The 27,475-nt window shown below is 37.7% G+C and overlaps 1 protein-coding gene across 7 annotated transcripts in view; it reads left to right on the top strand.

Moving 5' to 3' along the window:
* The window catches only part of C2CD3 (C2 domain containing 3 centriole elongation regulator), a 146,306-nt gene that overhangs the window by 22,664 nt on the left and 96,167 nt on the right, over nt 1-27,475 (top strand). For 6 of the 7 annotated variants that reach the window (XM_044258562.1, XM_044258556.1, XM_044258558.1 and 3 more), the window contains 4 exons: nt 385-650; nt 7,363-7,495; nt 7,951-8,079; nt 18,140-18,287. In XM_044258562.1, the coding sequence (XP_044114497.1) occupies nt 385-650; nt 7,363-7,495; nt 7,951-8,079; nt 18,140-18,287 (676 nt within the window). The remainder of the gene's footprint in view (nt 1-384; nt 651-7,362; nt 7,496-7,950; nt 8,080-18,139; nt 18,288-27,475) is intronic. The other variant, XM_044258559.1, reaches the window with a different exon arrangement.

Consider the following 27,475-nt stretch of genomic DNA (forward strand, 5'->3'; position numbering starts at 1 on the left):
ACTTGCATGTGCACAAGTGAGGGGAGGGGCAGAAGGAGAGAATCTTAAAGCAGACTCCCTGCTGAGCACAGAGCCCAACATGGGGTACAAGCTCATGACTTGAGATCATGACCTGGGCCGAAACCAAGAGTCAGACACTTAACTGACTGAGCCACCCAGGTGCCCCAGCTGAGCTCTCTATTTCGTGGTCTCACTTCAGCCACAACCATACAACTGTAGATAAAACATGTATTATTTATTTCATTTGGGAGATGAAAACCAGATTTACAAAGTCGAAGCAGTTTACACTGCTATAAACTACTGATACACTTTCTGTCTCTGACAAAGTGAAATGTTACCACAATAGGTAATATATTGCTAAAGTTCTCCTTTATTTTATAACAGGGGAAAGGACCACTTGTACTTTACAGAGAACTCTGATACAATAAAGGACTCTTACTTTGGACTACAACACCATCTTAATTCAGGACGGAGTTTAGAGTCTACACGGAGTTTAGAGTCTATGACTCTGAAAGGCAAGGCCCCAAGGAAGCAGATGTCCCTTCTTAACAGTTCTGAATTCCAGCCTCAAATTAGGACAGTGGCCAAGAGTCGCAGTGACTCATGCATTCTTTCTTCAAACAACCCCCCTACCAAGGACCTTCTTTCAGGTATGTATGTATTTGTGACAAGACTAAGCTATATTTATTGGGATTACTCTGCTTGTCAGCCGGTCTTCAAAGAGAACCAAGACTTCTGTTTGAAATAAATAACCAAGTCAAAGTGAGTGATCTCACTAAAGTTCTGAATTGCTCACCATTTAAAGGCAGCTCTTTTAAACCAGTAAGTTACTTCTAAATAAATACTAGGTACTTAAAATTGTAGGTTTAGGGAAGGAGCCATTTAAAATGAACCTGGAGGGACGCCTGGGTGGCGCAGTTGGTTAAACGACTGCCTCCGGCTCAGGGCGTGATCCTGGAGTCCCGGGATCGAGTCCCACATCGGCCTCCCAGCTCCATGGGGAGTCTGCTTCTCCCTCTGACCTTCTCCTCGCTCATGCTCTCTCTCACTGTCTCTCTCTCTCAAATAAATAAAATAAAATCTTAAAAAAAAATAAAATAAAATAAAATGAACCTGGATATGGGGGGAAAGTTTATCATAGAGAAATATTATTCTTTATTTTTTTCCCAAATAATTCAAGACAAATACAGTTTTTATCTCATCAGGAGATTTACTTGAACTCCTGTGCAGACGCTCGTACCAAATCTGCTTCATGTCCTGAAAATTCTTGGTCTCATTGGGAACCTTCATTGCATAGCAACTGCTGATCTTAAGTCTGGGAATTAAATATGACTTACAGCCAAGCAGAAGTAGAAAGGTGTCAGTTTACTTGTATAAGGGCTTAAACTGAAATAAATCCAAATAGGATTATTTAGAGGTGATATTATAAAAGCAATTGAGATGCCTTATGTTATGTGTAATGCTCAACCATTTATCTCTGTGACATCAGGAGCATGATGGGGATTTGTCTCCATCCTCACTAGTAAATTTCCGAAGTAGAGTATCTGCAGCATTAGTAGAAAAATCTCTAAAATAACTATTTGGGTGCAAAATTTACATTAGTAAGGATTTTTTTTTTCATGAAGAAAGACATTCTGTTCATTTTTTTTTTCAACTGAAATGTCTGTGATCCTCTGTTTTTGAAAATATACTCTGATTATAATCTTTTTTATTTTTTAAATTTTATTTAAATTCAATTATTTAACATATAGTGTATTATTAGTTTCATAGGTAGAATTCAGTGATTTATCAATTGCATTTAGCATCCAGTCCTCATTACATCAAGTGCCCTCCTTAATGCGCATCACCCAGGTTACCCCATCTCCCCCCACCTCCCCTCCAGCAACCTTTAATTTGTTTCCTATAGTTGAGTCTCTTAGATAGTGTATTAATTTTAACCTTCAGTGCAATCCTAGGCTACATTAACAAGAACAAACTGTTCCATTTTACTATACTGCTTGTACTTGTCAGCTCACACCTGCAATATTTTGCTTAGGCACCAGACTTTGAGAAAGATTATTTGTTCACTCATTAAGCAGTTACTTATTTAGTACCTGTCAAATGTCTGGCATTCTTCTAGGTGTCAGGAATACAGTAATTTAAATGAAAACAAAAATTTCTGCCCTATGGATCTTATATCCTAGATGGGAAGACCAATGATAAACTGGATAAATAACTATGTAGTGTTAGATGGTGATAATGGCAGTTGGAAAAAAAAAATGAAGCAGGGCACATAAGAGGATGTTAGTTTTACATAGGTTGGCAAAGGAAAACCTCATTAAGAAGGTAATATGAGAGTAAAGATCTAAAGAAAATGAGTTCTTTTTAAGGAAAATAACTACGTTTATGAAAGGACTACCAAGAGATATTTATCTTCACAAGAGGCTACCATTTAGTGAGCATTCATTGTATGCTAACTACTATGCCAAGTGCCTTATACACATAATCTTACAAAAACCAAGTGAGGTAGGGATTGTTACCACCATTCTAAAATGAAAACACAAGCTCAGAATTAGGAAGCTCCTGTCCTAACAAAGGGGAAGCTGCTCTTCAGCTCCAGTTAGACTCTAAGGTAAGGTCCTCTACTTTATCCTACTGTAAGTGCATTGTTTACCTAAGCCAGCCTTTTTTTTTTTTCTTCTTCTTTTTTCCTTAAATCAGACTTTGCTGGCCAACTGTTGAGGCCGAACAAAATATGACAAGTACAGCCCACGGACTGCCAGTGTGCAGCCTCTTCCCTGAGAGTTATGAGGATCAATTGGCTTACAGATGTAACAAGACAGATTATGACTCAGTCTGAGTTAATAATAACACCTGTGCAGAATGGGAAAGGACAGCTTCAAGAGGTAGTGGATTCTCTATCCCCGGAAAAGAGGAGCTAGCTAACCATCCTGTCAGGACTTTTACAGATTGTATTGAATCATCAAATGGACAGATAGGATCTTTTAAGATCCCTTCCAGCCACAAAATTCTGGAAGACTAAGTCGCTCATACTAGTAAGTAGGTCTAGAGCTGAGATTGTGAGAGGGATCTAACAAATACTTAAATATAAATATCTTCCTAGTCTTTATTGGACTGACATGACACCAGAAAAGGGGTACAGGGCTGAATCTGTGAACCAGCTAGTATTTTTTTTTTTTTTTTGAACCAGCTAGTATTGATGAAACAAACTACACATCCTGCTTTTGAGAATTGGGTTTGGAATAGATAGCAAGGAATTGGACCAAAAACCAGAAGCTGCACATCTCCTTGTGTTTAACAGGAGCTGTGCCCATGGCATGTGCGTAATAAACAAGGGAAACATTTGTACAGAACCCACCTGGGTGCCTTCTTTGTGTTCAGGGAGTGATTATTGAGTTGAAGTACAGGCTGATGCCATGACAGCTCTTAGAGTGTAGGTATCAGCTTCCCTTAAGAAGGGGAGGTCAGAAGTTTTTTTGTTACCATGCCTCAAACTTTAGAAAAGCTTTTCCAAGAATGGCTGTTTCAACAGCCAAACCACTTGGAGGCTAGTGGATGGACCACCTGTGCTCAGATTTGTCCTACTTGTTTTCCTCAATGTTTATTTCCTTTTTAAAACCTGCTTTTGGAAAGTATCTTAAGTACTTTTTACCATTTATATGTAAATGACTGTTTAAGTCCCTTTTGAAATATTACCATTCCCAGAGGAATTTTTTTTTTTAATGGGATAAAAACTTCAAGCCCAATTTAATTTAAGAAGTAACTTTTGAGTGAGTCAAAACAAAACACTAACTAGTCTTTTAGATCAGTCATTGTTTTGAGTATTGGGGTTGCAGTGATAAATAAAATATAGTCTTTGACCTTAAGGAATTCAGTCTAGTAAAGGAAACTGACTCTAAAGTAGATACAGTACAATTATGTCTGATATAAGCAACAGTGGAAGAACATTTTATTAAATGCCTGATATATACTAGGCACTGTAGGAGACACTGATGATACAAAAATCAACAAGGACCAATCCCTTGTCTCAAAGTTCATTGGATGAATAGACAATTATAATACCGAGTGATAAATTATTTGATAGAATTAAGTATCCAGAGCTTTGAGAATACGAAGGAAGTGTTGTGTTTAAGGAGTTGAAGATAGTTGGGTATGGTTAAGGTACCAAGGATATTATCTCTCCGAAAACATTTTGAGTATTGATAGAAAAGCCAGTTTTCCTCATGGTCCGGAAGTCAAGTGAGGTTTATTATCAACACAGCTTGTTATTATCCAGTTTACTCATAAAACATTTGAATGTGCCCACCTCGTTTGAAGAACTTTATATTGAGTAAAGCCAAGAGCTAACTAGAAACTAAAAGAAGGTTTCTAGTCACATAGCAATCTTCAGCCAAATTTCCAATGCTAGCAAGACCATGTTTTCCTTACCCTTTCTCATTGAGTAAACAAGATAGCCATTTTTTGGCTGAATCTCAGAGATTAAAAAGAAAAAAAAAAAAAAAAAAACCGGGCACCTGGGTGACACAGTTGGTTAAACATCTGCCTTCGGCTTCGGTTGTGATCCCCAGACCCTGGCTTCCTACTTATTGGGGAGTCTGCTTCTCCCTCTTCCTCTGCTGCTTCACCTGCTTGTGCTCTCTCTCTTTCTCTCTTTCTCTCTCTCTGTCAAATAAATAAATAAAATCTTAAATAAAAAATACAATGAATTCTGAATGAATTTGTGCAGCCATTATTTACATAGAAATAAGTTAATGTATATTAAGTGAAAAACAATTTTAAAACGGTATACATGTTTTTGCAAAAGAGGAAATATATATATAAATACATGTATATTTATGCATAGATTTTAAAAACTGTAACAATATTCCAGGGTAGTAGCATTAATGGACATACTAGTTTTCTGTTGCTGCATGACAAATTACCACAAATTTAATGGGTTAAAACAACATCCATTTATTAGCTCACAGTTCTGTGGCTCAGAAGTCCAACAAGGTATGGTTAGGTTTTCTGCTTAAGGTATCGGATATCGACCAAGCTAAATTCTCATCTGTAAGTGCTGGGGAAAAATGCAGTCCCAATTTCATTCTTGTTGACTGAATTCAGTTCCTTGCAGTTATAGAACTGAGGTCCCATTTCCTTGCTATCAGCTGCAAGCCACTGTTAGCTTCCTAAAGGCCACCTGCATCTCTTCCCATGTGGTCCCTTCCATCTTCAAGACAGTGATGATACATTAAATCTTTCTCGTGCTTCAAATCTCTGTTGTCATAACCTGCAAATGGCCAGAGAAAACTCTGCTAAAAGGTTTGGACTACCAAAATGATCTCCCTATCTTAAGATTGACTGATTTGGAACTGATTTTACATCTGTAAAATCCCTTTAAAGCAGTACCTTTAGATGAGTGTTTTAATCAGAGAGAAGATATATGAGTCGGGAATCTTGGAGAGAACTATCTTAGAATTCTGAATGGTTGATCTTTATTTTCTTTTAATTTAGTTGTATTGTCACTGAATATGTGATATTTCAGATTTTTTTTTTTTTTTTTACTTTGTAAGCTATATTTTGAATTCTTTGTACTAACAAATGTTAGATGTTTATGGATCTCCTTGGCTTCTTTTTTTTTTTTTCTTGGCCTGACCACTGTATCATCATCATCATCATCTCCTCCTCCTCCTGTACCTCCTCTTCCTCCTCTCTCTTTCTTGAGAGGGAGTGCATGTGTGTATATGTGTGCAGGACAGGGATCTAAGGGGTGGGGGAAGAGAGAGAGAATCCAAAGCAGTCTCCATGCCCAACACAGGCTCGAGGTGGGGCTCCATCCCACAACCCTGAGATCATGATCTGAGCAGAAACCAAGAGTTGGACATCTGCCCAACCGACTGAGCCACCCAGGGGCCCCTATATCTTCTTTCGTTTTAGAAGCTATAAAACTCTAGACTAAGAGAATGGACAATTGGTGTCTAGTCTCAGTTACCTCCAAAGCAACTGCAGAACCTCAAGGGAAAAATAATTCCCACTGTTCCTTGGAATAATGCCACTGGCCCTAAGCTTTTTAAAAGATGTCTAAGAACTAAAGTGGGGTTATATGTAGTAGTATAGTGATTAAAATCATAGGATGTGGAGCACCGAGCTGGGACACTTTGGTGGAGCATGAAACTCTTGATTTCAGGGTTGTGAGTTTGAGCCCTGCACTGGGTGTGGAGATTACTGAAAAAGCTAAAATCTTAAAAAATAATAATAAATAAAATTATAGGCTGTGATCATTCTGGTTATACAGTGTGTATAACTTGAGCAAGTTACATATCCTCTCTGCCTCAATTTTCTTAATCTAGAAGATGAAATAGTAGTATCCATCTCAGATAATCATTAGGAGGAATAAATGAGTGAATATATTTAATTTAATATACACAGAGTAGTGCCCAGCATGTGTTTAAGAGTTCAGTAAATTATTATTGCTGTTGTTATTATTATTTTTACTCAGGGATGGGGTAAATTTTATCAGAAAGTCTGAAGACTTCATCCTAGCTTTTCTATTAACCTGCTATATCATCTTAGACAAGTCATGGAAATTTTTTGGCATTCTTTATAAAAGTATGAATTTGGAATAGGTAAACACTGTAGCTTTTTTTTTTTTTAAGTTTTTATTTATTTATTTATTTGACAGAGAGAGATCACAAGTAGGCAGAGAGACAGGCAGAGAGAGAGAGAGGAGGAAGCAGGCTCCCCGCTGAGCAGAGAGCCCGACACAGGACTCGATCCCAGGACCCTGAGATCATGACCCAAGCCGAAGGCAGCGGCTTAACCCACTGAGCCACCCAGGCGCGCCAAACACTGTAGCTTCTTAAAGTTATAACTGGTATAACTGTTAGTGTTTTTTGGTGACATTAATAGTGACATTAACTATTACAAGTAATAGAATACAGTGTGGCCTCTGGATTAAAAATAATTATGTAGACATTATTAACTTTAATATGTATAAAAACCAATTGGAAAAGTCAGTGCATTCATGTAATGATTCCCATTATATAACAACTCTGGAGAGACTGACCTCCCGCCAGAACAAACTCCATTCACTGCTGTAATGCCAGCATTTGAAACAGTCCTCTCAAATAAATAAATAAACAAACAAACAAATAAATAAATAAATAAATAACGGTCCTCTCATAGAAGTTCTGTAAACTGTTTATTGTAAAGTGAGTGTCCTCAAGAATTTCTCAAACTAGTGGGAAAAGCAAACAGGTAGGTCATTACAATATGCTAAGTCTTACAATATGTTAAGTCTTGTCATAGATGGAAAGGTGCTGAATATTGCAGGTATTGCTGTTGGATTTTAGATTTTTCATGCTCTGCTTTTGCCTTCTTCAGCACTGTTAGAACAAGGTGATAAACTGCGTAATGCCATGGTGATCTCTACAATGAAATCAAGCCCAGATACTAGCATGTTGTTGGATGAAGTTCATCCTCCTATGAAGGAAGATTTTCTTAAAGCCTCAACACAGTAAGTTACAGAATAAAGATGATTCCTAACAGTTCATTTCTTAATTGTTGCTAATGTATATTTTTTGTTAAGTTATAGACTTATTCAGCAAATAATTCTTAATGTGGTGAAAAGGAAGCCTAAACTAGGAGTTTATATACTCACAATCTAGACCTAGTACTGGTACTTGCTAAATGTGTAAATGGTTAAATTCTTTGCTCCCTGTGAACTGGCAGGCTTATACGTATAATGGAGATATTCTCTCCTTCCTCTCTTACAGACATGAAATTAGAATCTAAGGTAGAAAAGGGCTTTGTAAATTGTGAACTTTTGTATATATTTAAGTTGTTATGTCTGAAGGATGTTAAGTGTTCCATGTTGAATCATCTCCATGTACTATCTCTTAGCTCAGTTAATTCTGATTTAGATTTTTCCTGTATATTAGCCACTCAGAAAAGTACTTTTCCACACCACAGAATCAAAGCCCTGTCTAGGGACCAGTTTAAAGACCACATAGCAGATCACCTCCTCCCTCCAACTGAGAATACATTTTGGAAACATGACACAAAAGATGATACCAGAGCTATACAGCTGCTATTGGGCAGGTAAGGACTTTTAACTATCTTTCTCCTTATTTATTTATTTATTTATTTATTAACGATTTTATTTATTTATTTGACAGAGAGAGATCACAAGTAGGCAGAGAGGCAGGCAGAGAGAGAGAGAGAGGAGGAAGCAGGCTCCCTGCTGAGCAGAGAGCCCGATGCGGGACTCGATCCCAGGACCCTGAGATCATGACCTGAGCCGAAGGCAGCAGCTTAACCCACTGAGCCACCCAGGCACCCTCTTTCTCCTTTTTAAATTCTTCCTTCAATTCATTGTGTATATTGGTTAACAGATTTATCTTCTGAAAGCAATACTTCCGTGGAGTAGCCAAGTCATTCTCTTGGTTACTCATTGCATACTAAATAAAAATCACTATTTATTATCTACTAAGTAAAAATCTAGTCTTTAGCCTTTTATTCTTAGCTTCACTTACAGAATGGTCTCCAGCCCACCTTTCCATTCTTATCTCCCAACTTTATCTTCATCACCATTATTAGGGTATAATTTTAAAAACTCAGATTTTAGGGGCTTCTGGGTGGCTTAATCCATTAAGTGCCCAACTCTTGGTTTCAGCTCAAGTAACCATCTCAGGATTTTGAGATCGAGCCCCTTATTGGGCTCCACCACAGCAGGGAGCCTGCTTGAGATTCTTTATCTCTCTCTCTGCTCTCCCTCCAACTCTCTCTCTTTCAAATAAATAAATTTTTTAAAAACCTCAGATTTTAAGCAAACACAAGTTAATTCAGGGTCTTAGTATGTCTCTTATATAGCCTATGTTGCCTATGTAATTAGGCAGGAAAAAAAATAAGAGGCATCCAAATTGGAAAGGAAGAACAACTATATTCACAGATGACATGATCTGGTATGTAGAAAATCTTACTTAAAAAATCCACTAAAAAAATATTAGAACTAATAAATTCTGGAAGATTGCAGGATACGAGATCAATACACAAAAATCAATTGTATTTCTATATACTTGCAATGAGCAATCCAAAAATGAAATTAGAAAAAATTCCATTTATAATAGCAGTAATAAGAACACTTAGGAAAAATTTAACAAAAGAAGTGTAAAACATAAACTCTGCAACTACAAGACATTATTATTAAAAGAGATTATGCTGAGTGAAATAAGTCAAGCAGAGAGAGTCAATTATCGTATGGTTTCACTTATTTGTGGAGCATAACAAATAGCATGGAGGACATGGGGAGATAGCGAGGAGAAGGGAGTTGGGGGAAATTGGAAGGGGAGGTGAACCATGAAAGGCTATGGACTCTGTTATCTGAGGGTTTTGAAGGGGCGGGGGGTGGGAGGTCGGGGTACCAGGTGGTGGGTATTACAGAGGGCACGGATTGCATGGAGCACTGGGTGTGGTGCAAAAATAATGAATACTGTTATGCTAAAAATAAAAAAGAAATTAAAAAAAAAGAAATTTTAAAAGATCTAAATAAGTACAAAAATCCCAAGTTCATGATTCAGTGCAATCCCTATCAGTATTGTAGCTGACTTCTTTGTAGAAATTAATAAACTGATTCTAAAATTCCTGTGAAATTGCAAGGGACCCAGAATAGCCCAAACAATCTTTAAAAAGAGAAAATTAGGGGGATTCACACTTCCTTTATTTTTAAAGATTTTTTTATTTATGGGGGGAGGGACAGAAGATAAGATGTCTTAAGCAGACTCCACATTAAATAAGGAGCCAGACGCGTGGCTTAATCTCACTACCCTGAGATCCCAAACGGAGCCAAAACCAAGAGTTGAATGCTTAACTGACTGCACCACCCAGGTGCCATTCACACTTCCTTATTTTAAAACTTAGTACAAAGAAATAACAGGTCCATTTGGTACTGATATAAGGTCAGACATATAAATCAATGGAATAGAAATGAGCTTATAAATAAACCTATGTCAGACAAACCACGAGAGACTCTGGACTCTGGGAAACAAGCTGAGGGTTACAGAATGGAGGGGAGTGGAGGGTAGGTGTGGCCGGGTGATGGGTATTAAGGAGGGCACGTGTAGTGAAGAGTACTGGGTGTTATATGCAACTAATGAATTATTGAACACTACATCAAAAACTGATGATGTATACTGTATGGTGGCTAACTGAACATAATGTAAGGAAAAAAGGAAGGAAGAGGAATGGAGGGAGTAAGGAAAGAAGGAGTGAGTAAGGAAAGAAGGAGGAACCTATGTCTGTGGTTGACTAATACAAGGATATCAAGACCAATTTGTGAGGAATAGTCTTTTCAACAAATACTGTTGGGACAACTGGCCAACTACATGCCAAAAAAATGAAGTTGGATCATTGTCTTAAACCATATACAAAAAACTCAAAATGGATGAAATGGCTAAATGGAAGAGCTAAAACCGTATAGCTCTTAGCAGAAATATAGAGGTAAATTTTTATGACCTTGGATTCAGAAAAAGATTCTTTAAAATGACACCAAAAGGGGGGGTGCCTGGGTGGCTCAGTGGGTTAAAGCCTCTGCCTTTGGCTCAGGTCATGATCCCAATGTCCTGGGATCGAGCCCCACATCGGGCTCTCTGCTCAGCAGTGAGCCTGCTCCTCCCCCCTTCTCTGCCTGCCTCTCTGCCTACTTGTGATCTCTATCTGTCAAATAAATAAAATCTTTAAAAAAAAAAAAAAAAAAGGACAAGCAACAAAAAAACCCAGATAAATTAGAGTTAATTAAAATAAAAAATGTTTGTGCTTCAAAGGACATTGTTAAGAAAGTAAAAGGACCATAGAATGGAAGAAAATATTTGCAAATCTGATAAAGGATTTATATCTAGAGTATATAAAGAATTCATACAACTTAATAATTAAAGGACCAATCATTCAATTAAAAATATGGGCAAAGGATCAAAATAGAGATTTTCCCAAGAAGATAGTGAAATGGCTAATATATGAATGAAAAGATGTCAGCACCATTAGTTATCAGGGAAACGCATATCACCACAGTGAGATACCACTTCATAAGCACCAGGATGGCTTGAATCAAAAAATAAGGTAGTTTGTTTATTTATTTATTTATTTATTTATTTTAAATAAGGTAGTTTAAAAAAAAAAATCAGGTAGTAAAATTGGTGAGGATGTGGAGAATTTAGAACCTTCATACCGTGCTTACAACAGTGTAAAATGGTATACTACTTCGGAAAATAGTTCACCACTTTCTCAAACTGTTATATGTAGAGTTAACATATAACATATAACTCTAACATATGTAGAGTTAACATATGACCTAGCAATTCAGCTCCTAGATATACACCAAAGCGAAATGAAAGCTACATCCATACATGAATTTCCATAGCAGCATTATTCATTATAGTTAAAATGTTCATGAGATGGGGCACCTGGGTGGCTCAGTGGATTAAGCCGCTGCCTTCGGCTCAGGTCATGATCTCAGTGTCCTGGGATCGAGCCCCGCATCGGGCTGTTTGCTTGGCGGGAGCCTGCTTCTCTCTCTCTCTCTCTGCCTGACTCTCCGCCTGCTTGTGATCTCTCTTTCTGTCAAATAAATAAATAAAATCTTTAAAAAAAAAAAATGTTCATGAGATGAATGAATGAAAAAAAAGTAATATATTCATAAAATCTAATATTATCTGGCCAGAAAATGTAATAAATTACTGATAACATGCTCTAGCATAGACGAACATTGAAAACATGCTCAATGAAAGAAGCTAGTCACAAAAGAGAACATATTTTGTGAGTCCATTTATATGAAACATACAAAATAGACAAATCTAGAGAAAAGAAAGTAGATTACCGCGTTCTTTATCCCTGGGTATGATGGGAGGGTAAGTGATAATAGCTAATGGGTAGTTTCTTTTTAAGGTTTTAAAGTGACTCTGGTGATGATTGTTCATATCTGTAAATATACCAAAAAATTAACTGAATTACTCACTTTAAGTGAGTGAATTGTATCTTATGTAAATTATGTCTAAATGAAACTTTTTTAAAACCCCCAGTGTAGTACTATATAGTAAAGAGGGAGCCTCTACATCCTGACTTCTTAAAGAGTGAAGGATTTGGACCCCACATTTAGCCTCAACTTTTAAGCCTCCCACTAGAGGTATGGGCTCCAAAAACACTTAATTCGAAAGCCAGTGTGACTCATAATAATACACACTTTCCCAGCTGCTATTTGGGGCTCAGCTTCCAATCAGAGTGCATCTAGGCACTGACTTTGATCCTCCTGTTTGGGACACTGATGGGTCTTTGCATGCCCTCAACTACTGGGATCTACTAAGGACAATGGAGGAGGCTTGGAAATCAGAAAAATTTATGAGGCAGGTAGGGGATTGGGAGCCAAACTAATTGATGAGGTTTATCTCCTACTGTCAAGAATAGAAACAGGTCAGAACTGTCTGTCAGGACATTATGAAAGGACTGAGACAGGTGACTGTTTTGTCTAATATGCAGAATTCAACAGAGAAAGTCAAAGACAATGAAGAAACAAAAGAATATGTTCCAAACAAAAGGACAGAATAAATATCCAGAAATAGATCTTAGGGAAGCAGAGATAAGTGAGTTACCTGACAGAGAATTAGAAATAACAGTCATAAGGAGTACCAAACTGGGGTGCCTGCATGGCTCAGTGGGTTAAAGCCTCTGCCTTCGGCTCAGGTCATGATCTCAGGGTCCTGAGATTGAGCCCCGCATCAGGCTCTCTGCTCAACATGGAGACTTCTTCTCCCCCCACCACCCCCTGCCTGCCTCTCTGCCTACTTGTGATCTCTGTCTGTCAAATAAATAAAATCTTTAAAAAGAAAAAGTACCAAACTAATCATAGAGCTAAAGAACACAATAACTCACTGAAAAATTTGAGAGGGGTTCAACAGCAGACTAGATCAGTGGGAAGAAAGAATCAGCAAACTCAAAAACAAAGCAGTAGAATTCAATCAAGAGATACAAAAAGAAAAAAGAATGAAAAGGAGTTTAGATAGTATAAGGGACTTACGAGAAATCAAGAGACCAGTATACACATTATAGGGGTCCCAGAAGAAGAAGGTGAGAGAGAGAGAAAGGAGCAAAAATTGTCAAAGAAATAATGGCTGAAAATTTCCCTAGCCTGAGGAAAGAAACAGACATCCAGAATCAGGAATCCCAGAGAGTTTTAGGTTAGATGAACCAAAGGAGACCCATACTGCAACACAAGATAATTAAATTGTCAAAGGTTAAAAGGAGAGAATCTTAAAAGTAGAGAGCAAAAAGCAACTTGTTACTCACAGGGGATACCCCATAAGACTTTTTAGCAGATTTTTCAGCAAAACCTGTAAACTAGAGGTGCCTAGGTGGCTCAGTCAGTTAAACATCCATCTCATGATTTCAACTCAGGTCATGATCTCAAGGTCATGAGATCAAGCCCAGTGTCAGGCTCCACACACAGGGGGAGTCTGCTTGAGATTCTCTCTCTCTCCCTCTGCCCCTCCCCTGCCTCTCTCAAATAAATAGATAAGTCTTTAGAAAGAACAACAGAAGGAAAGCCTGCAGACCAGAAGGCAGTGGGATTATATATTTGAAAGTGCTGAAAGAAAAAAAACTGCCAGCCAAGAATACTGTATCTGGCAAAGCTTTCCTTCAGAATGGAAGGGAAGATAAGGAATTTTCCAGATAAACAAAAGCTGAAGGACTTAATGACCATTAGACTAACCTTACAAAAAAACATTAAAGGAAGTTCTTCAAGCTGAAATAAAAAGATGCTAAGCAGTAACAAGAAAACATAAAAAATTCTAAAACTCATGGCTAAAGGTAAATATATAGTTAAACTGAGAATACTGTAATACTAAAATGGTGGTGGTTAATTCACTTATAAATCTAATATGAAAGTTAAAAGACAAAGTATTAAAAATAAATTTAACTATAATAACTGGTTAATGGATACATGATATAAGGCTACAAACTGTGACATCAAAAATTGAAAATGAGGTAGGGGAACTTTTGTATGTGTGTTGGTGTATCACCCTAAAAGAGGCTGTTATAAATATGTAAGCCTCATGGTAACCGCAGAGCAAAAGTGTATAGTAAAATATGTAAAATATAAAGGAATTAAAACATGCCACTCCAGTGAATCACCAAATCACAAAGGAAGAGAACAAGAAAGGAACTACAAATCAACCAGGAAGCAGTTAACAAAATGATACTAGTAAGTTCATGCCTATCAATAATTGTTTTAAATGTAGGTAGACTAAAGTCTCCAACCAAAGGACAGAGAGTACTCAATGGGTAAAAAAATAAGACCCAACTATATGCAGCCTGCAGGAGATTTTAAGGATTTATAAGCTCAAAATGAAGGGATTTCATGCAAGTGGAAACCAAAGGAGAGTATGGGGTAGCTATTCTTAGATCAGACAAATAGACTTTAAGCCAAAAACTATAACAAGAGGTAAAGAAAGTCATGATATAATGATAGTTGGTCAATTCCTCAAGAGGATATAAATGTAAATATTGATGCAGCCAAATACATAAAGCAAATGTTAGTAGATCTGAATGGAGAGACAACAACACAATAAAGCAGGGAACTTTAAATCCCACAGACAGAATATCAGTAAGGAAATCCTGGACTTAAAAGACACAAACCAGATGGACCTGATATACGTATATAGAACTTTCCACCTAATAGCAGCAAAATACATATTTTTCTCATGCACACATAGAATATTCTCTGTGATCATAAACTGGGCCATAAAACAGTTATTAATACATTTAAGGAGATTAAAATAGTAGGCATTTTTTTCTGACCACAGTAGTATGAAATTAAAAGTCAATTACAAAAAGAAAACTAGAAAATTTACAAGTGTATGGAAATTAAACAACATGTTCCTGAACAACCAGTGGGTCAAAGAAGAAATCAAAGTAACTTGAGACAGAGGAAACTGGAAACACAATGTACCAAAAGTTATGGGATGCAGCAAAAGCAGACCTATGAAGAAAATCAATAGCATAAGTGTGTTTATTAAAAAATAAGAAAGATCTCAAGTAAAATAACTAAATTTATATCTCAGGGAACATAGAGAAAGAACAGACTAAACCCAAAGTTGGTGGAAGGAAAGAACAAAAATCAGAGTGGAAATAAATGAAATAAACTACAAAGAATATAAAAGATCAATGAAACTAAGAGTTGGGGTTTTTTTGACTAGATAAACTATTAGACTTATGAAGACAAAGAGAGGACTTAAAATTATAAATGAAATCGGAGACATTATAACTGATACCAGAGAAGTACAATCATAAGAAACTACCCTGAAAAATTATATGCCAACAAATTGGAAAACCTAGAAGAAATTGGTAAATTCCTGGAAATATACAGCTGTCAAAACTGCATCATGCAGAAATAGACACCTGAGCAGACTGATTACTAGTAAGAAGATTAAATGAGTAATCAAAAATCTCCTAGCAAATTGAAGTCTGAAACTAGATGGCTCCACTAGTGAGTTTTACCGAACATGTAAAGAACTGGTATCAATCCTTCTCAATCTCTTCCAAAACACAAAAGAGGAGGGAACACATCCAAACTCATTTCACAAGGCCAGCATTACCTTGCTGCTAAAGCCAGACAAAGATGCTACAAGAAAAGAAAATTATGGGCTAGTATCCCTGATGAACATAGATGCAAAAGTCTTCAGCAAAGTAGCAAATAAGCTCAATGGTACATTAAAATGATCATATACCATGATCAAGTAGAATTTGTTCCGGGGATGCAGAAACCGTTCAACAGCCACAAATCAGTAAGTGTGATACACTGTATTAACAAAAAGAAGCATAAATGTCATATGATCCTCTCAATAAATGCAGAAAAAGCATTTGATAGAATTCAATACCCATTCAGGATAAAACCTCCCAACAAACTGGGTATAGAACCAGTGTACCTTGGGCGCCTGGTGGCTCAGACCTGACTCTTAGTTTGGGCTCAGGTCATGCCTCAGGGTCCCGAGATCAAGCTCTGGATCAGGCTCCATGATCTCTCATTCTCTCTTTCCAGAATAAATAAAATCTTAAAGGGCGGGGGCAGTGTACCTCAACGTAATAACAAAGGCCATAAATAACTAGCCCACAACAAACATCATAGTTAATGATGAAACACTGAAAGCTTTTCCTGTAAGATTAGAAACAAAAGATGCAGGGCGCCTGGGTGGCTCAGTGGGTTAAAACCTCTGCCTTCGGCTCAGGTCATGATCCCAGGGTCTCGGGATCCAGCCCTGCATCGGGCTCTCTGCTTGGTGGGGAGCCTGCTTCCTCCTCTCTCTCTCTGCCTGCCTCTCTGCCTACTTGTGATCTCTGTCTGTCAAATAAATAAATAAAATCTTTAAAAAAAAAAAAAAAGAAACAAAAGATGCTTGATCTCACCATTTTAACTCAGCTTGGCCTTTTAATGTGTTGTAGACAGTAGAATAAGTTCAAAGAACTTAACTGAAAAAAAAATTAAATGGGGAGGACTGAATACTGAACAGTGGTGATCTTGATAACTTCAAAGGTGTGCAGTGGAGGGAAAAAAGACAAACCAAGTGAGGGGGAACTATAAATAGCAAGTGATTGTTATGTAAAATGCCAAGAAGTAAAGCTTCAAAAAGGAACAGTGCTCTGGAGCTAGAGATGCCCTGTGTTTGGGAAGTTGTTAGTTGGGTTTTAGCAGTTAGAGAGCTATTCTTACCTTTGAGAGAGAGATTTCTATAGATCAGTAGTTGTCAACTGAGGGGCAATTCTCTCCTACTCCCAGACCCATGGCACATTTTGTAATGTCTAGAGGGGTACAAAATGTACAGGATAGCTCCCAATGACCAAGAACTATCTGACCAACCGTTGAAGTAGTGCTAAATTTGAGAAACCCTGCTTTAGATTTTTTAAAGTGAGAAAAGGAACATTTATTGAGTATCTTTTTCTTCCAAGAAATGTAGGAACATGATCTAATTTGAAGGTAGTAATTATATGCTAATCTCTTGAGAAATTAAAGACAGAAATGGGGCACCTGGCTGGCTCAGTTAAAAGAGCATGTGACTCTTGACTCAGGGTCTTGAGTTTGAGCCCCATGTTGGGTATAGAGACTGCTTAAATAAACTTTAAAAAAAGAAGGGGAAAAAGTATAGCAACTAGCATGAAAGGGAAGCAAAGTTGAAAGAATTAATAACAAATACTTAGCACAGTGTCTGGTACATTTAATAAATTTTGCTTTTATTTTTAATAACATGTTCATTAAGACTTCAGTAAGTCCTTTACAGGTATCTATTCAGTACCAATTATTTTAGGAGGACAAAAATGAAGTATACATGTATTTGTATGCTTACTTTCCTTATCAATTTACAAACTTTTGGGGACTCTTAATCTCAAAAAACAAACAGGGTTGCTGGGGGTTGGGGGAATAGGGATGGAGTGGCTGGGTGATGGACATTGGGGAGGTTATGTGCTATGGTGAGGGCTGTGAAATGTGTAAACCGATGATTCATAGACTTGTACCTCTGGGGCAAATAGTCCATTATCTGTTAATAAAAATAATTTTTTTAAAAATTCACAGACTTTTTGTAAGTAGGGTATCTGTTTTTCTTACTTCTATATCACACATGGAATTAATCTTGCCATAATTAACCCCAAATAACATATTTTTGCTTAATGGAAGACGGCATATTTATGAATTCTTCACAAAAACAGCATGAGCTTTTAACTCATTGAATTATAGATAATTCTTTACCTTCTTTTCCTCCCTGCTAGACCATAAGCAGTGTAAGAGTAGAGAAAGTTAGTTTAACCATCTCTGTATCACTCAAGACCTAACACCATGCCTGGCACATAATAGCTGCCCAGAAAAGAAAAATGTTTGTTAAATAAATGAATGAGATCATAATCAGGGTCAGTAGTTTATTTTTGAATACTAGCTGTTGGCATCCCAGAGGAAGGAGAATATAATATGAAAATATTTATCAGATAGTCTTCTCCCTAATGTAAGTCTTTTGCTTAACATATCTTCTTTAATGTTTAGAACTTTAGAAGGTTTTCAATTAGAAAACTGTAGTGCAACTGAAACTTCTTTTAATGTCCTTTTGCTTTGTTTTTCTTACCTCTACAGTGCTGAATTATCCCAAGGTCGGTACTGGAATGGGCTTGGCTCTCCTCCAGATTCCCCATCTCCTGGGAGTGATGTGTATTGTAGCAGTGAGCTGAATGATCCTCAGTATGACCAGAGTCTCCTGGAGAGCTTATTTTACACGGCACCTGTAAGTCATTGAATCTACAGCTTTGGAAATTAGAGAATAAGACTATTAATAAGATTATTAAGTGTAGGCATATTACCACTTGTCAGATATTTTATATATGTCATTTTTCTTTTCCTTTTAAAATTTTTTTAAAAATTAGTATGTAATATACTACTTGTTTCAGGGGTACAGGTCTGTGAATCATCAGTCTTACACAATTCACAGCACTCACCGTAGCATATACCCTCCACAGTGTCCATAACCCAGTCATCCTACCCCTCCCCCCAACCTCTAGCAACCCTCAGTTTGTTTCCTGAAATCAAGAGTACATGTCATTTTATAGATGAGGAGACAGGCCTAGTAAGGTTAAGAATTTTAGAGGTGGCTGGCTGGCTCAGTTGGTACAGCATGGGACTCTTGATCTCAAGGTTGTGAGTTCTAGCCTCTCATTAAGTATATATAGAGCTTACTTTAAAAAAAAAAAAAAAAACATTTAGAGAGATAGAGGATATGAAATGGTAAAAGAAAGAATGACCCTTCTAGAGAAGCAATTTGTGCACTGCAAGGGATCTTATTTGAACTGACAAGAAGATATGTGGGAAAGTCATCATCAGTAAGGCAGCCTGGCATATTGCAGAAAGCCTTTGAATATCAGGTGAGGAGAAATGACATGATCAAACTGGTGGTTAAGGAACGTTAATCTAGCAATGATTTAGGGAGCTAATTTAGGGGAGAATACCTGGAAGGAGATAGGAAGCCACTGGGTTATTTGAGGTATGTATGAGAGTGACAGCAATGCGGTTGGAAACGAAGAGATGAATTTAAAAGATATTATGAATTATTAGCATTTCATGACTTTCTGTTTTAAAAATCATCACTGAGGGGCACCTGGGTGGCTCAGTGAGTTAAGGCCTCTGCCTTGGGCTTAGGTCATGATCCCAGAGTCCTAGGATCGAGCCCTGCGTCGGGTGCTCTGCTCAGCAGGGAGCCTGCTTCCTCCTCTCTCTCTCTCTGCCTGCCTCTCTGCCTACTTGTGATCTCTCTGTCAAATAAATAAATAAAATCTTTTAAAAAAAAAAAAGTCGTCACTGATACTCTCGTAATTACTTGTGGGATAAAGAGAGAATTTAAATTTATTACACATTTTTGGTATGACAGGGGATTTACATTATTTTTATTTTTTATTTTTAAAATATTTTTATTTTTATTTTTTATTTTTATTTTTTTGTTGTTATTAACATATATTATTTGTCCCGGGGGTACAGGTCTGTGGATCATCAGGCTTACACATTTCACAACACTCACCATACCCTCCCCAATGTCTACAACCCAGACACCCTTTCCCTACCCCCCACTAGCCCCCAGCAACCCCAGCAAACAATCAGTTTGTCTTGTGACATTAAGAGTCTCTTATGGCTTGTCTCCCTCCCGATCCCATCTTGTTTCATTTTTTCCTTCCCTCTCCCAACAACTCCCCACCCTCCCTCAAATTCTTCATATCAGAGAGATCATACGATAATTGTCTTTCTCTGATAGACTTATTTTGCTCAATGTAACACCTTCTAGTTCTATCCACATCATTGCAAATGGCAAGATTTAATTTCTTTTGATGGCTGCATAGTATTCCATTGTACATATATACCACATCTTCTTTATCCTTTCATCTGTTGATCGACATCTAGGTTCTTTCCTTAGTTTGGCTATTGTGCACCTTGCTGCTATAAACATTCAGGTGCATGTGCCCTTCAGATCACTACATTTGTATCTTTAGGGTAGATACCCAGTAGTGTGATTGCTGGGTCATAGGGTAGCTCTATTTTCAACTTCTTGAGGAACCTCCGTGTTGTTTTCCAGAGTGGCTGCGCCAGTTTGCATTCCCACCAACAGTCTCCCCTTTCTCAGCATCCTCTCCAATATCTGTTGTTTCCTGACTTGTTAATTTTACCATTCTGACTGGTGTGAGGTGGTATCTCATTGTGGTTTTGACTTGTATTTCCCTGATGCTGAGTGATGTGGAGCACTTTTTCATGTGTCTGTTAGCCATCTTGATGTCTTCTTTGCAGAAATATCTGTTCATGTCTTTTGCCCATTTCATGATGGGATTATTTGTTCTTTGGGTGTTGAGTTTGATACATTTTTTACAGATTTTGGATACTAGCCCTTTATCGATATGTCACTTGCAAATATCTTCTCCCATTCTGTCAGTTGTCTTTTGGTTTTGTTGACAGTTTCCTTTTTGTTGTGCAAAAGCTTTTGATCTTGATGAAGTCCCAGTAGTTCATTTTTGCCCTTGCTTCCCTTGCCTTTGGTGATTTTTCTAGGAAGAAGTTGCTGCAGCTGAGATCAAAGAGGTTACTGCCTGTATTCTCCTTTAGGATTTTGATGGATTCCTGTCTCACATGGAGGTCTTTCATCCATTTTTTTGTGTGTGTGTGGTATAAGGTATAAGGAAATGGTCCAGTTTCATTCTTCTGCATGTGGCTATCCAATCTTCCCAACACCATTTGTTGAAGAGACTGGTTTTTTTTTGTTGTTGTTGTTTTGTTTTTTTCTCCATTGGACAATTTTTCCTGCTTTGTTGAAGATTAGTTTACCATAGAGTTGAGGGTCTATTTCTAAGCTCTCTATTCTGTTCCATCGATCTGTGTCCTTTTTTCTGCCAGTACCATACTGTCTTGATTACAGCGTTGTAATAGAGCTTAAAATCTGGAATTGTGATGCCACCAACTTTGGCTTTCTTTTTCAACATTCCTCTGGCTATTTGGGGTCTTTTCTGGTTCCCTATGAATTTTAGGATAATTTGTTCCATTTCTTTGGAGAAAATTGATAGTATTTTGATAGGGATTGCATTAAATGTGTAGATTGCTTTAGGTAGCATAGACATTTTCACAATATTTGTTCTTCCAATCTATGAGCATGGAATGTTTTTCCATTTCTTCCTGTCTTCCTCAGTTTTGTTCATGAGTACTTTATAGTTTCTGAGCACAGATTGTTTGCCTCTTTTGTTAGGTTTATTCCTAGGTACCTTATGGTTTTGGGTGCAATTGTAAATGGGATCGACTCCTTAATTTCTCTTTCTTCTGTCTTGCTGTTGGTGTATAGAAATGCAACTGATTTCTGTGCGTTTATTTTATATCCTGGCACTTCACTGAATTCCTGTGTGAGTGGAGTTTTGGAGTGGAGTCTTTTGGGTTTTCCACATAAAACCCACATAAAGTATCATATCATCTGCAAAACTGAGAGACGACTTCTTTGCCAATTTGGATGGCTTTTATTTCTTTTCATTGTCTGATTGCCGAGGCGAGGACTTCTAGTACTATGTTGAATAGCAGTGGTGACAGTGTACATCCCTGCCATGTTCCTGACCTTAGGGGAAAAGCTCTCAATTTTTTCCCATTGAGAATGGTATTCACTGTGGATTTTTCATAGATGGCTTTGATGATACTGAGGTATGTACCCTCTATCCCTACACTGTGAAGAGTTTTGATGAAGAATAAATGCTTTACTTTGTCAAATGCTTTTTCAGCATCTATTTAGAGTATCATATAGTTCTTGTTCTTTCTTTTATTAATGTATTGTATCACATTGATTGATTTGTGGATGTTGAACCAGCCTTGCGGCCCAGGAATAAATCCCATGTGGTCATGGTAAATCATCCTTTTAATATACTGTTGGATCCTACTGGCTGGTTTTTTGGTGAGAATTTTTGCATTCGTGTTCAAGGATAGTGGTAAGTCACCTTTTTGATGGGGTCTTTGTCTGGTTTTGGGATCAATGTAATGCTGCCTCATAAAATGAGTTTGGAAGTTTTCTATCCATTTCTATTTTTTGGAACAGTTTCAGGAGAATAGGTATTAATTCTTCTTTAAATGTTTGGTAGAATTCCCTGGGAAGCCGTCTGGCCCTGGGCCCGTTTGTTGGGAGATTTTTGATGACTGATTCAATTTCTTACTGGTTATGGGTCTGGTCAGGTTTTCTATTTCTTCCTGGTTCAGTTTTGGTAGTTTATGTCTCTAGGAATGCATCCTTTTCTTCCAGATTGTCCAATTTGCTGGCATATAGTTTCTCATAATATGTTCTTAAAATTGTTTGTATTTCTTTGGTGTTGGTTGTGATCTCTTCTCTTTCATTCATGATTTTATAATTTGGGTCCTTTCTCTTTTCTTTTTGATAAGTCTGGCCAGGGGTTTATGAATCTTATTAATTCTTTCAAAGAACCAGCTCCCAGTTTCATTGATTTGTTCTACTGTTCTTTTGGTTTCTATTTCATTGATTTCTGCTCTCATCTTTATTATTTCTCTTCTCCTGCTGGGTTTAGGCTTTCTTTGTTGTTCCTTCTCCAGCTCCTTTAGGTGTAGGTTTAGGTTGTATACTTGAGACATTGTTTCTTGACAAAGGCTTGTATTACTATACTTTCCTCTCAGGACCTCCTTTGCTGTGTTCCAAAGATTTTGAACAGTTGTATTTTCATTTTCATTTGTTCCCATGAATTTCCTAAATTTTTCCTTAATTTCCTGGTTGACCCATTCATTCTTTAGTAGGGTGCTCTTTAGCCTCCATATATTTGAGTTCTTTCCAACTTTCCTCTTGTGATTGAATTCTAGTTTCAGAGTATTGTGGTCTGAAAATATGCAGGGAATGATCCCAATCTTTTGGTACCAGTTGAGACCAGGATGTGATCTGTTCTAGAGAATGTTCCATGTGCACTAGAGAAGAATGTGTATTCTGTTGCTTTGGGATGGAATGCTCTAAATATATCTGTAATGTCCATCTGGTCCAGTGTGTCATTTAAAGCCTTTATTTCCTTGTTGATATTTTCTTAGATGATCTGTCCATTTTAGTGAGGGGGTTGTTAAAGTCCCCTACTATTATTGTATTATTGTTGATGAATTTCTTTGCTTTTGTTACTAATTGCCTTATATAATTGGCTGCTCCCATGTTAGGGGCATAGATACTTAAAATTGTTAGAACTTCTTATTGGACAGACCATTTAAGTATGATATAATGTCCTTCCTCATCTCTTATTATAGTCTTTGGCTTAAAATCTAATTTATCTGATATAAGGATTGCCACTCCAACTTTCTTTTGATGTCCATTAGCATGGTAAATTGTTTTCCACCCCCTCACTTTAAATCTGGAGGTGTCTTTGGGTCTAAAATGAGTTTCTTGTAGACAGTATATCAATGGGTCTTGTTTTTTTATCCATTTTGATACCCTGTGACTTTGATTAGGGCATTTAGCCTCTACATTCAGAGTAACTATGGAAAGATATAAATTTAGTGCCATTGTATTGCCTATAAGGTGACTGTTGCTGTATATTGTCTCTGTTCCTTTCGGGTCTATTACTTTTAGGGTCTCTCTTTGCTTAGAGGACCCCTTTCAATATTTCCTGTAGGGCTGGTCTGGTGTTAGCAAATTTTTTTTTTAAGATTTTATTTATTTATTTGACAGATAGAGATTACAAGTAGGCAGAGAGGCAGGCAGAGAGAGAGAGGAGGAAGCAGGCTCCCTGCTAAGCAGAGAGCCCGATGCGGGGCTCGATCCCAGGACTCTGGGTGCATGACCTGAGCCGAGGCAGAGGCTTTAACCTGCTGAGCCACCCAGGTGCCCCTGGTGTTTGCAAATTCTTTTAATGTTTGTTTGTCCTGAGAGCTTTTTATCATTCCTTCTATTTTCTTTCTTTCTTTTTTTTTAAGATTTTATCCATTTATTTGACAGACAGAGATTACAAGTAGGCAGAGAGGCAAGCAGAGAGAGGGGAGAAAGCAAGCTCCCTGGTAAGCAGAGAGCCTGATGTGGGGCTCGATCCCAGGACCCTGGGATCATGACCTGAGCTGAAGGCAGAGGCTTTAACCTGCTGAGCCACCCAGACGCCTATTTTCAATGACAGCCTAGCTGGATATAGTATTCTTGGCTGCATATTTTTCTCGTTTAGTGCTCTGAATATATCATACCAGTCCTTTCTGGCCTGCCAGGTCTCTGTGGATAAGTCTGATGCCAATCTAATATTTCTACCATTGTATATTACAGACCTCTTGTCCCAAGCCGCTTTCAGGGTTTTCTTTGTCACTAAGACTTGTCAGTTTTACGACTAAATGAGGGGGTGTGGACCTATTTTTGTTGATTTTGAGGGGGCTTTCTGTGCCTCCTGGATTTTGAAGCTTGTTCCCTTTGCCATATTAGGGAAATTCTCTCATTTGCTCCAATATACCTTCTGCCCCTCTCTGTCTTTCTTCACCTTCTGGGATCCCAATTATTTCAATTTTGTTTCATCTTATGGGGTCACTCGTCTCTCAAATTCTCCCTTCGTGGTCCAGTAGTTGTTTGTCTCTCTTTTGTTCAGCTTCTTTATTCTCCATCATTTGGTCTTCTATATCACTAATTCTCTCTTTTGCCTCATTTATCCTAGCAATAACAGCCTCCATTTTTTATTGCACCTTATTAATAGCTTTTTTTATTTCAACTTGGTTGGACTTTAGTTCTTTTATTTCTCAAGAAAGGGATTCTTTAATATCTTCCATGCTTTTTTCAAGCCCAGCTAGCACCTTGGTAGTCGTCATTCTGAACTCTAGTTCTAATGTATTATTATGTCTGTATTGATTAGGTCCCTAGCCGTCAGTACTGCCTCTTGTTATTTTTTTTTGTGGTGAGTTTTTCTGCCTTGTCATTTTATCCAGATAAGAATAGATGAATGTGGAAACAAAATACTGCAAGGGTCTCAAAGACTCCAGAAAAATACACCCTAACCAAATCACATACATACATACCTATTAGACTGGTGAATGGAACAGAGCCACCCATTTGATTTTGGGTGTATTCTGATCTCTTAGAAGAAACTACCTCTGAAAGTTCAAGGAAAGAAAAACATATATATATATATATATATATATATATATACACACAAAAATAAGGGTAAATATGGTGAAGAGATGGAATATGATTCTAAAGATGAAAATTTTAAAAGATTCTAAAAAGGAATTGATAAGATAAGTTGGTTGGAAAAAGAAAAAAAGAGGAGAGAATGTGATCAGGCTGGAGACTAAAACAAAGCCATATGCTAGATTTAAGGTATATTTTGATTAGAAGAAATTGTATCCCAAAATTTTAAAGAAAAAAAAGTATGTATACAAAATATAAGGGTAAATACAATGAAAGGATAAAATATGACTATAACTATGAAAATTTTAAAAGAATTTTTTAAAGTATTGATAAGATAAAATAGTTTAAAATGTTAAAAGAGGAAAAGTTAAAAAATAGAGTAAGAAAAAAATTAAATTAAAAAAATTTAACTTTGCAAGACTAAAGGATCATAGGAAAAAAGCCATGAATTCTAATGTGTTGCTTTCCCCTAGCTCTGGATTTCCACAGTTCTCATTGATCAGTTAACTTGGTCTTGGCTGCATATTCTTGCTGATCTTCTGAGGGAGGGGCCCTTTACAGTGATTCTCAAATGTCTTTGCCTGAGGTGGAATTGCCTGAGATGGAACTCCAGGCTAAGTAATCTGCTCATGTTCGCTCTTAGTAGCTTTTGTTCCCTGAACACTTTCTGTAGAGCTTTGGAGAACGGGAATAAAAATGGCAGCCACCCAATCTCCAGCTGTCCAAGTCGAGAGCGGGGGGCCCCACTCCTCAGTGTACCCTCAGAGAAAAGCAGTGAATCCCTCCTGTCTCCCTGGTGTCTGGCCATACTCCATGCTCACCTGGCTTGTGACCCGAGCATTTCTGTCTCTGGCACACAGCCCTGTTTGGAGTTTCCAAACCCAGCAGACTCCTGCTGTGTGCTCCTGTGCTGCTCCTCCCTGAGGAGGAAGGAGGGGGTCTCTCTGGGTCTGCCACTTGTGGGTCCCTGCTCAAAGAGCAGTGGCCCAGCTCTTCCTCAGATCACGATTTAAGGTAAGCGAGAGCTGAGAACATACTCTTCAGCTGCATCTCTGTAACCGGCTTCCCGGCTCCAATACCTGGGAGCTCTGCCACACTCAGACACCCCGGTCTTTCTGTGACCCTGTGGGACCTGAGACCACATGGTCTCAGCAAGGATTCCACTCCACGCTTAGCCACAGGAGCAGCGTCCCTCAGCAGAGCAGACTTCTAAAATCTCTTGATTTTGTGCTCCGCTGCTCTACCGCTTGTGGGGAGCCGGCCCCTCCCCCCTGGCTTCGGATTCACTTCTCCACACGTCTTACCTTCCAAAAAGTAGTTTATTTTCTGTTCCTAGAATTGCTGCTCTTCTTCTCTATCTCCTGTTGAGTTTGTAGGTGTTCAGAATGATTTGATAACTATCTAGCTTAACTCCTGGGACCTAATGAGATTTCAGTCTCCTACTCCTCCACCGTCTTGCTTCTTATCTATTATTTTTGAGTACTGTGCCAAATGTTTCAAATTCATTATTTCATTTAATTCTCTATCTAGCCCAATATGATAATGTTTTCTTTTATACATCATGATATAAATGCTTAGGAGTGTTTATTACTTGTAAATAATGACTTCATCCCATAAGCCTTATGTATGCATTAGAATCTGATCTTGACTTACCTCCCTAACCTTATCTCCCACATTTACCCTTTACCCTCCAGTCATACTGATTGTCTCATCACTCCACAAACATTGTAGTTCTTTTTTTATCTCTGTATTTTTTGCTTATACTGATTCTTCTACTTCGAATGTTGAAATGCTTTTATACATCTGATAAACTCTTTATTCTTCAAAAATCAGCTGATTATCTCTCTGAAGAAACCATTGTACACTTCTCCAAGTAGAATTTATTGCCCAGATTTCCACAGGATCCTGGGACATTCAGGCAGTGTTTTATGATACACTTTCTCAAGAACAAGACCATGTCTGCATTATCTTTGTATTACCAGTACAACAAAGCCTGATGAATATTGAGTGTACTCAGTGAGTACTTAGTGAATAAAGGAATGAGTTTATGAATGGAACTGTGTAATCCCCCAGGCCATTTGACCAAAATAATCTTAGAAAAGATTGGCTGATGAGGAGTGAACCAATAGACCATGATGCAATGAAAGATTAGGGAGTTAAAATGTACATGTCCTTTCCCAGGGTTTGATGTTCTTAATATTGAATAACATCCAGAGCTTAGAAATTTAGCATTATGAGCCTGTGTTTGGTTCCTAAAATTCTTAATTAGGTGACATTGTTCCATTTTGCCTTAAACTGTGATAGAAATACAGGCTTTGGTATCTGGCTTT

The sequence above is a fragment of the Neovison vison genome, chromosome 7 (genome assembly GCF_020171115.1).
Source record: "Neovison vison isolate M4711 chromosome 7, ASM_NN_V1, whole genome shotgun sequence".
NCBI classification, from domain to species: domain Eukaryota; kingdom Metazoa; phylum Chordata; class Mammalia; order Carnivora; family Mustelidae; genus Neogale; species Neogale vison.